This window comes from Watersipora subatra, chromosome 3 (assembly GCF_963576615.1).
Source record: "Watersipora subatra chromosome 3, tzWatSuba1.1, whole genome shotgun sequence".
Lineage (NCBI taxonomy): Eukaryota > Metazoa > Bryozoa > Gymnolaemata > Cheilostomatida > Watersiporidae > Watersipora > Watersipora subatra.
In genome coordinates, this window is record NC_088710.1 from 67045416 (window position 1) to 67059735 (window position 14320).

Consider the following 14320-nt stretch of genomic DNA (forward strand, 5'->3'; position numbering starts at 1 on the left):
ATCCTCATTACCATCTTACATACGTTCAGCAGATCTTTTGCTATCACAACTATCTCAAGTGGGCTGCTCCCATTTTCTTCAATTGTTAGGCGTCTAGCTGAGGTCTGTCTACACGTTGCGTTTTTGCTTACGTGTTTCAGTTTTTCATGTTTATGTGAGACTGTTAGGTTGTTAGAAAAACTAGGCAGAGCTCATTGTGACTATTAAAGATAAATTAATTTATAATAGTTTATATAATTTATATTTAATTAAATTAAAGATAGAATGTAAAAAATTATTTGAAACATAATAACAAATATGAATAATAGATTATTCCTATTACCACCTATATCTGCACACTGTGCATTTCCTGTATCACTAAAGCTACACCTTTATTTGCCTGTACTTAATGTAAAGATAAAGGGGCAATTTTTATTGATTAATACTTCATTAATATTTCTGCAGACCTGTGTTTAGTTATGATATTTATCATCACATATTTTCTTTGTTTATTCATTTGTAACGCTTCTATGGGTTCTGTTTATATTTATTAGTATTTTTTAGAAAAGTGATAACATGATAAATTGCTATAAACAACAAATGACGTATACAGTGAGTGCACCCTCGGGTTACAATGTTCCTGTAATACAATTTTTTCGCCTTAGGAAGTGTAACACGATGGTTTTGTCATCAATATACGATTTAAACAAAAATTTCATTCGAATTTGAAAGTCGGTAGTGTGTTTATTAGGTTGAAATAACAAAGATGCCGATATGCTGTTTGTCAAAAACCTCACAATGCCTGAAAGAGATATGATGACCGATTTCTCTCAGGTCAGCATTCCTCGTGTAAAAAGGAGTAATATTTTCCCTCTAAAACCTGGAGAAAAACTTGAGTCGTGAGTCCTTCAAACAGAGTCATGTCACTCCAAATGTACAGTAATAAAATTTCATTTTTTCCTTTTTATGGCTATTAAATGGTCAAGTATGCGAGAGGCTCCTTTCAAGAACAGCAACCCCCTTGGCTTTCTTGTCAAATTAGGTTGAAAAAGGTTTTAATAAGGTCGGCTAAAAGTTATAGTGAAAACAAAGCCAGATAGTGTTAGGTAATAAAACTTTTAATGATGAAAAAATTGAAGTTCAGTAAAATAGTGAAAGATTTGTGTCATGATCACAGAAACCATGGTCAAGTCGTTATTATAAGATTTAGAGTTATCTGCATTAACAGAAGGAGAAAATTCTCACAGTTATTTTGCAAAAAAGTTTGTATTCTAGCTTAAATACAGCAAATTTTATGGTCAATACCCTGAATGCATGTTTACCATCAGTGCGAAAACATAGTTCCGAGAAAACTGGTGTTAAAGTCTGAGAAACGAAAACCGATGCACAATTTTGTTTACATTTCAGAACGTCATAGCAACCAATATTAAGAGGTTGTGATATTTATCTAGATTTCTGTCTTTATATCAAAAACATTATGCTGAATTTAAAAATCTAAACAGATTTTGGCTAGTTGTCATAGAAATGGCTGTATATCTATAAGAAAATGTGTTACCTAATTTTGCAGATATTAAAAGCGGCTTGGCAGTGCCGCGATATTGAGCACAACCGCAGTATGATCAACAAAATGTTTAAAAAAATAATAACAGTAACATATTGCACATCATCGGTCACTCTATACTTTGATCTTGCAAATTCGAATAATTTTTCTTATAATCAAATCTTATAAAATCGAATAATTATTCTTATAATTAAAAGTGTCCAAATTGTCAGAATTATCCTTCAAATCGGCAAAAAAGAAACGATTACGTTTTTCGGACGCCATTTTTTAGTACTTCCTGTTTGGCATAGCAACGGTTTTAAAGGTTCTTTCTGAGGTTTTAAGACATTTATTATCTAAACTGACTTCAGATTCAGAAAGATCACTTTTTGATTGGTCCAGAAGCACGTGTTACAAAAATCCTTACCAAAATTATAAATTCAGTTAGTGCAACTTTAAAGTCGAATAACTCAACTTCGTGATTTGCGACTTAACCATGGTTTCTGTAACCGCGACCCATATATAGTAAACCTAGCTTTACATGTGTATTTAATAAGCTAAACTGATTTATGTTAAATTTCAAAGTTAATGTTATACGTCTGTCTCGAAGGTAAGAACTCTCTACTGTTTGTACTGCTGCTACTGCACATACACTTTGTACATTGTAGTGTTACATTTTATGAGAGATCGTAATCACTAAATACACTAAAGTTATAAATAATTAATTACTAAGGTTAACATACTGTTTTGTTATTAATTTTTAATATGTACAGCATTTAAAGGTTGCCTTGCAACAAAATTCACATTACAGTTATTTGGTATCAAAAGATTCACCATATCTTACTCTGCTGGGTTGTATGTGCAAAATATGTGGAAATGTGATTACAAGCTCTTAAAAGCTCAAAAACGGAAAGCCGCCGTAGATTGGAATCAGTTTATTTCTCTGACGTCGTCATTACATTTGATTATTGTTTTGTCACGTGATGTTTTCACGTGAATTGAAAGGCCAATAAAAAGCTCAACATAAAACTTCTCGTAGCACTAGTTTATGACAAACACGTCGGGTTTTACTGAAGATCCCGTATATCAAATATAGATGCTCGCTACTTTACAGTTTTCTTTCGACTTGATCTAATCGTCTAGTCGTAATCTGATCGTGTGACCCAATACTTAGAAATAATTTCTGCAGCACTTTTTGATTATCACAGGTGACCAACCGGCTCTTCATGATTATCAGACAATGATATGTACTCATTCGAGCTAAGGTTAGAAAATTAAGCGAATTTTTACGGTAAGTTATAAGATATCAGTGCTAAAAGTGACAGCATTACAATGACGATAAAATAGAGGCGTAAAAATAATAGACATGGTTTTATTGAATGCGTGAATTATATTTGTGAAATTATTTCGACGAATGAGGTTGCTTAAAAGTGTAAACAGAAGCCATCTCCTACAACTACGTCACATTTGAGCCGTTTTGGAAGGAGAATCCAAACTACGGCGGTCTCGTGTGGCTGCGATTTACTGTTCGTTTTGAGCTTTTAAGAGCTTGTAATCACATTTCCACATATTTTGCACCTACAACACAACAGAGTAAAACATGGTGAATCTTTTGATGCCAATTAACTGTGGTGCGAATTTTGTTGCAAGTCAACCTTTAAATAAAATTTTGATGATTTTTACCAGGGGATGTTTATGTTTGCATTATATAGTTGCTATGGATTTCTATACCTTTCTATACGAAATTTTTGATTTTTTTTATCCTTCCATACGACATTTTCGCTATATGATGCCAACCCTGGAATAAAAAGTCAAATGGCGAGGATGCACTGTTTATGAACTTTGATTGAACAGGAAATGAAATGAAAAAACATTTAATTTGTCATTCTAAACAGGAAGTGAAAGATAAATATTAAATAAAAACTACGATACTTTTTAGCTATCGAGCTGACAATCATTGCACTTAGGATGCATGTCAACAATGCAAGGAAAGACAACCTGAAAAATGAAAACTACAAATTATAAAACTGTAAACAGGCTTTACTTCATATCACTAATCGCTCCGGTCTCTCTCACTACCCTTGCATACTACTGCTCAATTCTTCTGCTATCTCTCTTTATTTAGCTACTTATTCTTTCTACCTTTGTATTGTGCTGTTCAGTTCATATTTTATCTGATTTTCATTGTTTAGGTTACCTTCTCTCTCGTAAGGAAGGTAATCCTGGTTCTCCAGAAAAACCTTTGTCAGAACTGGGCAAGATCAGTTATAAATCCTACTGGAAGTGGTCTCTCATGCGGCATCTAGACAGTCACAAGTCAGACTCTGATCTGACCATTAAGAGTAAGTTGCTGAACTTTTGTATAGCTTTATAGGGAGTTTCTTGTGACTATGGCAAACCGTACGTAGTGCGATGATGTCATTGCATTGGCGAACCGCTCTTTCTGTTCGCTAGGCATATCGGTGGACACAGGGATGTGTGCTCATGATATCGCATCCACTCTGCAAGAGTTGCATATGATAGATGTGAACACAGCCGGCGAAGTTATCATATGCTTAAATCTAAAGGTCATAGCTGAGCACATGGCCAAGTTGAAAGCATCAACCAGTCGCCAGTATGTTATAGATGAGGAATACTTAAGATGGACACCTCTAGTCAGCAAGCACCCTTCATCTTCTCCTGAGAAATCTAGTCCTGAGAAACCCTCTACCCTCGTAAGATCTTTCTACTTTGCATGCCATTATTGTTATTATTTATTTTGCAACGTTGATTGTTTTATTTGTTCTTTTTAATGTGGAAATGTTGCGAACGAATATCCGTTGATTGTCGTTTTTGTTAGACATTAATCAGAGAAAGGAGAATGACTGCCGAGCAGGAGGTTGATCCAGAACCTGTCAAGTCTCCTCCGCCGAGAAGGGCCTCTACCAGAAGCCGGCAAGCCTCCCTTCGCAGTGGTCCCGGCTCACCACCTTCAACTAGAACAGAAGGTGTTGATTCAAGAGAACCTTCACCAGCAGCTCCTATTAGTTCTCCTAGACCTATCACTCGTCAGTCGCCAGTGCGCAGCTCCCTCAGCAGAGCCACGAAGAAACCGGCCAGGTAACATCAATTGCCATAGTTCATGTTATTCTTTATAATTACTTATGTCCTACAGGATTGAAATATATATCACAGTTTTTTTATTTATTAGTGTACTGCTATACGGTGTTGCTGTACGGTTAGCCCGCACTGCTGATGGATTTAACTTAATTCATACATATGTCCGTGCATTTTATTTTAGTAGAACAACAGCACAAGTTGCTGCCACTGCCATTGGTGTATGTAGCTTACCACTTTAACCGCCCGTCTCTTCTCTGTTGCTTCAATGTTCATCTTGTTCACATATTTCAGTTTGTTGGATCATTTTGGGAGGCTGAAACATAGAATATAAGGGTAATAGCTTAGTGTACAGGAGCTGTTTTTACGCACTATTGGATCGCTCATTGGAATTGTCATTAATACTAAGGGTGTGCCTAACATGTCCTAATCAGCAGTTTAACCAGTGATCAAACTATAGTCACTCATATGACCATATATAGACCAGTTATATTGCTTTCAAATTGATTACTAGTCTGTCTTTAGCCATGTGGTATTTTAGGATATTGGAGTCGGTTGGAAATAATAAAAAATAACAGTTGACAAAGCTTTCATTTTTCCGGGAGGATTTTTTTGTCAGCACTAATATGTTTTTATCTGTACCAAAGGCAAACTGACTGTCAAAGCAAAAGTAGTGACTACTAAAGTAAAGAGCCTGTCATTATCGTGAAAAGGCGAACATGGCAACTAGTGAGTAGCAAGACAAGAAAGCCTGAAGTGAATAATTTCTGATTTGCTCCATGGTCATTTTATTGAGTGAGCAGCCTGTCATTGGCTGATTCATTCATTCATTCTGCCAGGGACTGCAAGCCATAATAATACCAGTACAATGATCATTGACTAGATACAAATCTATAATTGCATGATTATGGCAAAAAATAGCTTGATCAGAGGCTCATGGTACTTTTTGTTGTTTATCAATCAGCTGACCTCTCAACTACTAATCTTCATCCAGTGATAGTGTGACTGCTGATTTGAAAATCTCTCTTCTTTCATGCCTTAATATTTACTGATAAGTAATGATGGTATGGCCAGTCTGTGAAGGCATATGCCATGATGACAGCAGCGAACAAAATTTGATAAAACTTGTTCGGTCACCAATTGCTGCAGATATGGAGATCACTATCACTAGTGATGGTGTTACTACTAGTAGTAACACCATCACTAGTTACTACTAGTGATATTACGAGGGAGATTCAATAAGTAAAGATAATTTTACAATAAGTCAAGTTGTAGTTGAGTTAGATACTTTTTTTTCAACATAATTGCCAGACAAGTCAACACATTTCTGCCATCTTGGTACCAGTTTCTTGATCCTATCTGCATAAAATTCTGCAGATTGTCTTCGTAACCATTTGCTCACAGTAGCTTTGACCTCATCGTGAGTCTCCATATGATTCCCTCTGGTATAGGACTTTAGAGCACCAAAGAGATGATAGTCAGAAGGTGCAAGATCAGGGCTGTAAGGTGGGTGGTCCAACAGTTCCCAACCTAGTTGGTTTATGGTCTCATTGGTTCGAGTGGCGGTGTGGGGCCGTGCATTGTCTTGGTGGAGAATGACGCCACGAGATTGCATGCCTCTTCTCTTGTTCTTAATGTCCTTCTTGACTTGCTGTAGCAGTTGGCAGTAATTTTCACTGTTTACTGTGGTTCCCTGCTCAAGAAAGCTTACTGTAATGGGGCCTCTCACATCCCAAAACACTGTCAACATCACTTTCTTGACACTTCTCTGTGCTCTGAACTTCTTTGTGACAGGAGATGATGGGTATTTCCACCTCAATGACTGCTGCTTTGACTCTAGCTCATAGTGTGCCACCCAGGTCTCATCACAAGTCTGTTTAAAAAGGAATCACCTTCTTTTTGAACCCTGTCCAGATTCTTCCTAGACATTTCCAATCGCTTAGCTTTGTTGGCATCACTGAGCATTTTGGGTACCCACCTGCAGCACACCTTCGAGTACCCAAGATCTTCATGAAGAATGGAATGCATTGTTCCAATGGAGATGCTCAATGATTCAGCAATTTCCTCTACCTTTATCCTCCTGTCTGCTCTGACAAGCTTGTCCACAGCCTCCAAACTGGATGCTGTGGCTGCCTCTTTTGGCCTGCCTGACCTTGGTTCATCCTCAATAAAGGTCCTTCCTTAAAACTGCTAGCCCATTGGAAAACTCTGTTTTGGTTTAAACAACTGCCACCATATTGAGCTTTCATTCTCCTATAAATGTCACTTGGTCTGACTCCTTCACTTGACAAAAATCTTATTACATCTCTCTGTTCAACATGTGAGCAAATTTCAAGAGGGGCAACCATTTTGAAAGTCTCCAAAAAAACTTATAGTCTCAAAGTTATTGAAAAAAATTACAGTGTGAAGGCAACACCTAAAAGAATATAACTCCAAAAAATTATGCATGTATCACAATAATATTCTAACTTATAAGGAAATTATTTTTACTTATCGAACCGCCCTCATATTACTACTAGTCACTACAGGTACTATGCTGATGATGTTGGTTCAATTAGTCATCCAACAATTTCAATGCAATTGTCCCAAGTTAGTTACAAAAAAAGCCAGAACGGCAGCTATATCTCTCTCTCTCTCCGAGAATGCACGTAATATAATCATCATAAAAAAGGGAGTTAACGCTCATTAGGTGTTCTGCTTCCCCTGGTAAACTGCAGAAGCAAAAAGCGGACAAGAAAAAGAATGCTTTCAGCTTCTATAAAGGTAAAAACCTATAATATTATTGATTCTGCATGTTGTTTAAGTGTGTTAGCAAAATGCAATATAAACCATTCTACTGTGTTGGAACACTGAATGTTTCAATGTAAAAGCTGATAGCAATGACCAGCTTTATTATATCCACATTCAATTCAAGTTACTGTAAACGTATTGATATTGTTGTAGCTATCAAAGCATGCTGTGCGGCAGTTGTGTGTGTGTATGGTGTTGGCAGCCATAGACACAGTTTATGAAGTATTAGAAGTGTCCAGGGAAGCTTGACCACCAGCAGAATTCTCAGGATGTCAATTGGCAATTCAGCATGTCTGCTTATTCTGTGTTGGATTCTGCAAAATGCTTTACTGTTCATCGCCTTGCTTGATTTATTATTGGATTGTTATGTTACATCAAAAGGTCGTTGCTTTCACAATAGGTAGTAGAAAAAATTCATATTTGAAACAAAGTTTAGCTGGTAGATGCTCACTGTAACAATTAGCATCAAATAACGCAGTTTAACTGGTTTCCTAGTCACATTCATGGAAGCTACAGCAGTTACCATTCAGTGCCAGTTAACATTCTCTAGGTAGTGAATTTTTCATCACATTCTTGTTTTCAGGAAGTGCTATTACGAAAAGAATCGGTAGGAGTGTCATCAACATTTTCTTGTCTAATTGTGTTTAATGTCGGCGTTTGCTGTAAAGAGAACAGCTGCATCGTGATGTCGCGTGGACTTGCAGAAGAGCTAATGTTTGTTGACCTCAATTTGGCCCACTACTGATAGCTCTAAAAAAATTTATGACATCAGAGCCTGTTTGTTTTCATATGTGCAGCAATGTTGTAATGTAAATATTTTAATATTTTCTGATATTCATGTTGTTAGCCAATTATTATGCAAGAATTAATCAGTAAGTCATGGCTGTCCTTTTTTGTATGAGATATGCTCATGAAACCTTTTTAAGATTTTTCGTTTCCTTTTGGTATAAATTAATAAAAATTGTTTTACATCATGCCATTTTGTACCAAGGTTTCATTATAGCCATTATCCCAACCAATATAGTGCAGTATGTCAATCAAATAGCAAACATCTGATGCAAATAAGAAAGCAACCCGTCATTGTAATCACAACAGTTTATTAGTCTCATGGGTTAGCTATACTGAACGACTTGGGTAGCAATTGCAACTGATTTTCATCCAGAAACAAATGTATTACATTGCGAATATATTACCTAACTGTATTACCGTACATAGATTTGCATAGTTTTTCTATTGTGGGTGTTTTTCTTATGTTTGAGCTAAAATGAAAGTAAACATGTCATTTAAATTGACAAAGTGTTGGCATCTAACTGATATGATTTTCTAAGGTCAGTTTTATTTGGACACTGTTTATTACAACCACCTCAAGACTTGCAGCATAGGCAGCAAGACATACATCATTGTTTGTTAATAATGCTAGTTATAAAAATTTTGTTGTCCTTTCAGCAGCTTCTGAGTAGTTTTGCTTTGCTGAAAGGCACTTTATTCGACTAGGATACTGATCGGGAATCAATGCATGTGTGTCCAACGTGACAACCAGTTGCACAGTATACTTTTTCATATGGTTATCAAGTAAATACTAGCAGCCTGAGTATACAAATATGAAAGTATCTGCAGCATCTGGTTGAACTTTTTAAATCAATATTTGCGACCTGCAGTCATATGGTGTATTTATTCTTGTCAATTCTGTCAGATGAAGAGATCAGCATGTCATCCTCATTTGTAGACCTATTTTTTTAACTGATTCTTATTGCAATGTTTTAGAAAGCTCACAAACGGGCCTGTGCTCGCCAATGGAACTCTTCCACCGTCGCTACGCAGAAGACAAAGTCTTGTGTCATCATCAGACGAAGGTATTTGCTCTTAGTCATGCCAACAATTATGTGTATTGAAGTGAGTGAGCACCCAATACTAGCCTATCATGTATTGCCTCTGATATCATCTCTGCAAAGCACATTTTAGATGAAGATTTAAAGTCAAAACCCAAACCACCTCCTCCTAAAAAGCGTCGTGCATCTTGTCGAGAAGAAAAGATATCGCGCAGGAAAAGTGGATCTCCTTCCACACCGGAGAAGAAAGGCAAATATTCTTCAAGTAGATCTAGTTCTCTGCGGAGTCAGTCCCGAAATGGTCGGCAACAGAACTCATCCAGCTCAAGGGTTAGTGTAAGCGGTGCGTGGTCATGTTAGAGTTACTGTTGAGCTCTGTGCAGCTAGTTTGGTTGTTCAAGTTAACCTGCTCGTTTTCATACTTTCAGCAGGATAAATCAGCTTCAGCCGACAGCAGTAAAAATGGCAAAAGATGCTGCGAAGATGCATACATGACGGACGCGAGCTCAGTCTATAGCGATCGCTTGCCCTGCTATGATGCCTCAGCTTCAGATATCGACTCTGGCAACAGCGAAATGGAGTTGTCTAGCAATGAATCTGCTGTCTGGAGCCCAAGTATGCAGAACCGTGGTAGTGATAGTGGCAGTGTGAATGATGAGATGATGGCAAGCGGAGTGGAGGGCGGAAGCGCCACCGCCGAAGCTGTGCCTACAGAGTGCTTTCGGCTGGAAGGCAATGCAAAAGAGTTAGAAGGCTGCGTGGAGTTGGCGGCTGAATCCAAACATGTAGGTTGAACTCAGCTTGTGTTCATTATCCCACCAGTTTGTTGACTTTATAAATAATTATCGCAAGAGCTTGGTGAAAGAAACTTGTCAGGGATTATTTTAGTGAGACACAATTTCTTTTTCAAAATTTGTCGACTGTCTTTGTTATCTTTCTTGCAAACAACTCCAGAAATATATCAAGGCAGTTTCATGAATTTGAGATGAAGGTAAATTAGAGTTTTTTATGATTTATGCATATGTCAAGAGGTTACAATGTAAACTTTGGTCGTATGAGGCAGTAATTTGTTTGCTATTTAATAAAACTAAATGGAGCTCTCAAGCTGTAAGAAGCGAATTTAATGTGACTCAGTTGCAGAAGGCACGAGCAACTGGCCAGCTGCAAAAGTATTAAACAAGCACATTGTGGTCATAGTTATGATCAGTTGTAATATCCAGAAATTATTTTATAATAACATTTCATAGTTTTTCATTACATGGCAACTTTTCTTGTCCCATGAATAATTGATAAAAATTCCAGAAAATTGTACCAGAAAACATCTGCAAACCTTCACACTATAGAAAGATGTAACATTTAAACAGTTTCTGGGCTTCATGGGAAGAGTTCTAGCCAAAACCAAATACAGAAGACGCTCCTCTAATGTATACCTCCTATAGTGTAAATTCCATATAACGTAAAGAATTTATGTAAAGTTTTGTTTTGTAATATGTAAAAAAATTCCATATAACAAAGTGTAAAGTCGGTAAAATTCTCATATTCGATTTGAATAGCGTATCTTATGGTTAGCCTTGGAAATATCGCTTTCTTTCTTGCTGAGAAAGAACGATGCATAGGATTATCTTTATTAGGTACACTAGTACCCTGGCAGTCTAGCTCGCCATGAGAAATCGTCAGATATGTCGATAAAGCACAAATAATAAGTAGCTGCGCAATTATTCGGTGTATGTATTAAAGTGTCGGTCTACTGATGTAGACTGATCAGAATGTCAAGAGTTGCAGTATCGTCGAAAGCTATCTTTTATTATAGCACCTTTTTATTTTTGTTTTACATTGTTTTAGATATATAAAACATTGTTACTGTTTTCTTTTCATAAAATAGAGCTTGCTTTCTAGAATAAAAGAAACACTCGAGGTAAATTGACATTAAAGGTGTGCGTTCTCCATACCTCCTGTAAGGTTTTGCACCATAATCATGGACCACGAACCTAGTGAAAGTGCTAAAAAAATAGATAAAAGTGATTGTTTCAAACCAATAATACTACAGCTACAGTGCAGTCATTAAATTAAAAAGTTGTCAAGTCTTTTTCCTTTGTCTAAGAACCATAGGGATGAGTTTAGGAAGATCTTAGAATGGATTAAGCTATTTACATGTATTTTACTATTTGTATAATGTAAAATCCCTATAACGTAAACGTTCCTGGAATGGATTGTTTACATAGTAGTAACCTCTACTGTAGTCAACATTGTAATCAAAGCCTCATTTTACTAATGGTTTGTTAAAAAGATTATCTAGTCCCAAATTTCTATATAATATTTACAAAACGTTCATCTGAAACTCCATGAAATTTGCTCAATAGTTTTCTACTGCTGTTTAAAAAATGCTAGTTTCATACGTATGCTGTTATCACACTGCATAAAAACAGTTTTGAAAGAGTTGTTAGTTTATATTTCACTACTGTAAGATTAGTTCATTGTTAGTTTATATTTCACTACTGTAAGTTTAGTTCATTGTTAGTTTATATTTCACTACTGTAAGATTAGTTCATTGTTAGTTTATATTTCACTACTGTAAGTTTAGTTCATTGTTAGTTTATATTTCACTACTGTAAGTTTAGTTCATTTAAATCCTCATTGCTTAGAGTTTCTGCATTTTTTACTTGCTTAATTGTACCGCATCCAACTCTGCATCGAGTCGTGTTGTCATACCATACCTACCACAGTCAAGCCCTAACTTAGGTTCACATCTACCACTTAATATCATAGACTTTTTCTAATTTTAAAATTGTGGCTTCTTAGAAGACTTGTCAAAGTGGTGGAAAAGTGAATATCATACTTTTCTCATTATTAAAATGTCAAATAAAAACATGAGCTAACTGACATCTTTGAAAAAAACTTTTAAAATTATGAAGCCATCAAAGAAAATGAATGTGCTACACAAAAATGTCGAAACGAGTGAAAGCGAATAAGCAAGCTGTGATAATCAAAAAGAAAATTACCAAAAAATACCATATTTAAACACAAAAATACATGTAAGTTATTTGTAAAGTTTATATAGTCTGAGTTAGACTAGCTCTGTATCGCTACACACCGTCCATCTCCCTTAGCAATACAGTGGTACCTCAATACTCCTGTTTTCAACTTATGGTAATAGTATTAAGTATTAGTTCATTAATTCTGGTTTCTACATATAGGCTAGTTTTTACATTTGATTTTTTACATGCTATATGTAAGTGCACGAAATTTTTATTGTTATTGTTTTGGAACATTGAACAAATCAAGTGAAATACAACGTATTCTTATAAGAATATTTGCTCCACCATATGATGGTTTTGGGGCGTAAAGTTAATATTGTATTGGAATGTCTTAACTTGTCTCATACAACTATTTGGCTTTACATTAGCATTGTTATCATACTATTGTCATTGTGTATATATTTTTTCCAGTCCGAATATAGTACAAAGAAAGTTGCGCCAAAGGAGCAACTTCCACTTCCTCAGAGCTATCCTCCCAATTCAGCACCAGAGATCGATCCAGCGTCACTCTGTTTTGAGTCTCCTATCAGTCTCAGCAGCAATGATACCAGTTTGAATGGCAGCCAAATGACAGAGCACAATGTATCACAACTTGTCTCATCAGGCCAACCCTTCTATGAATACACTGACAATGGCAAGCACATGCTCCGCAAGCCTTTAGTTCCTCACAGTAACCTACAGCAGCACCCTCATGACACTGACTCTGCGCAACCTAGTTGTTTGGAACCATATGCTGACAATATTCCTTCTATTGCCGCTAAGGAGCAGTCTTCCATAGACTACCCTGTACAGCAAAGCTTTGTTGACGGGCATCATAAATCTCCTTCAACTATTCAGATACAACATCAGCAGAGTCCCATGTTTCCACCTCAACAGTCACCGCAGGTTCTATTACCGAACTCGCCTCATGTCGCACCCCAGTCTCCACAGGTCCCTCACAAATCACCGCTCATGCTTCCCAACTCGCCCCATATCACTCCTCAGTCTCCCCATTTCACTCACACAGGCCCCATGTTGTCACCAGGTCCACAGCAGACTCCTTACAATAACCAGAGGTGTCGGGCCGGTTCTATATCCAAAGTGAATCCGCCTGATCTTACGCCTCCTCCAGGAACACCATCCCCATCGAAGCATACATCACCAGACAGATATCATCAGTATCTTCAGCAAACAAGAGTACCTCAGAAGAGCCCTAATGTGACTGTAAATAGCAGAGAAATGCAATATAGTGTGGGCAATCTACCTCCCAATCTCAACCAGAATATGCAGAATCTCCAGTACCCTGTGGGCTACCCCCAGTCATATCATCAATCAGTAGCTAATAGTGGACAACATTTTTTTCCAGCAAACCAGTATTTAGAGCCTGGCTACTTGAACTCTTATCAAATGCAGCTAGCGCAAGCAGCTACTCCTTCACCTATATATAATGCACATGTTCCTGCTGGCAACTCTGGGGCAGCATCTACAGCAATGTACGGATACCACTAGCAACATTCACCCAGTGATATAATGTCTTTTGTCATACAGCATTTCCTGCTTATTAGTTACATGTTTGCATGTAATTCCAGGTTTTGAATGTTCGAGTAGTGGGATGTTGTCAGACATTTAAACTTTCTTCTGAAAGCTATAAGGTTTTATATGCAGTTTCTATCTTTTTATTTACCATTAATAATTTATTTCCACCACATGTCTTCTGTTAATACTACTAGTATCGTTTTTTGTATAAATTAACTGCTATGCCATTAAAAGCTTAGTTTGCCTCTCAATCAATGAACAGTCATTACTTGTATTGTAATTAGCATCAAATATATATTACTGGTAAGGTATTAAGCATTATGAGAATGTTTCGATTCAGTCTGTTAATACACTAATGTCAATGAATATGTAAATAATTCAAAATTGTTGGCGGCAGTCTCTGATTGAACCAGTTTTCCTAACAGGTTTAGCTGAAGCCAGTGTTTTTAGATGCAAAAAGACAAATAAACTATGTACATGTACGTGAACTGCTTTCTGCATTGCAAGTAATTTAGGATTGTCATCTCCTGTTAAAA

The 14320-nt window shown here is 36.7% G+C and overlaps 1 protein-coding gene across 3 annotated transcripts in view; it reads left to right on the forward strand.

The window, feature by feature from the left end:
* Positions 1-14216, forward strand: part of LOC137389902 (histone acetyltransferase KAT6B-like) — a 37517-nt gene extending 23301 nt beyond the window's left edge. Inside the window, exons 15-21 of one of the 3 annotated variants that reach the window (XM_068076070.1) lie at positions 3712-3861; positions 3974-4233; positions 4359-4618; positions 9170-9258; positions 9368-9564; positions 9663-10019; positions 12681-14216. In XM_068076070.1, coding sequence (XP_067932171.1) covers positions 3712-3861; positions 3974-4233; positions 4359-4618; positions 9170-9258; positions 9368-9564; positions 9663-10019; positions 12681-13757 — 2390 coding nt within the window. In that variant the 3' untranslated portion in view covers positions 13758-14216. The remainder of the gene's footprint in view (positions 1-3711; positions 3862-3973; positions 4234-4358; positions 4619-9169; positions 9259-9367; positions 9565-9662; positions 10020-12680) is intronic. The other 2 variants (XM_068076069.1, XM_068076068.1) reach the window with 2 other exon arrangements.
* Positions 14217-14320: the final 104 nt, after the last annotated feature.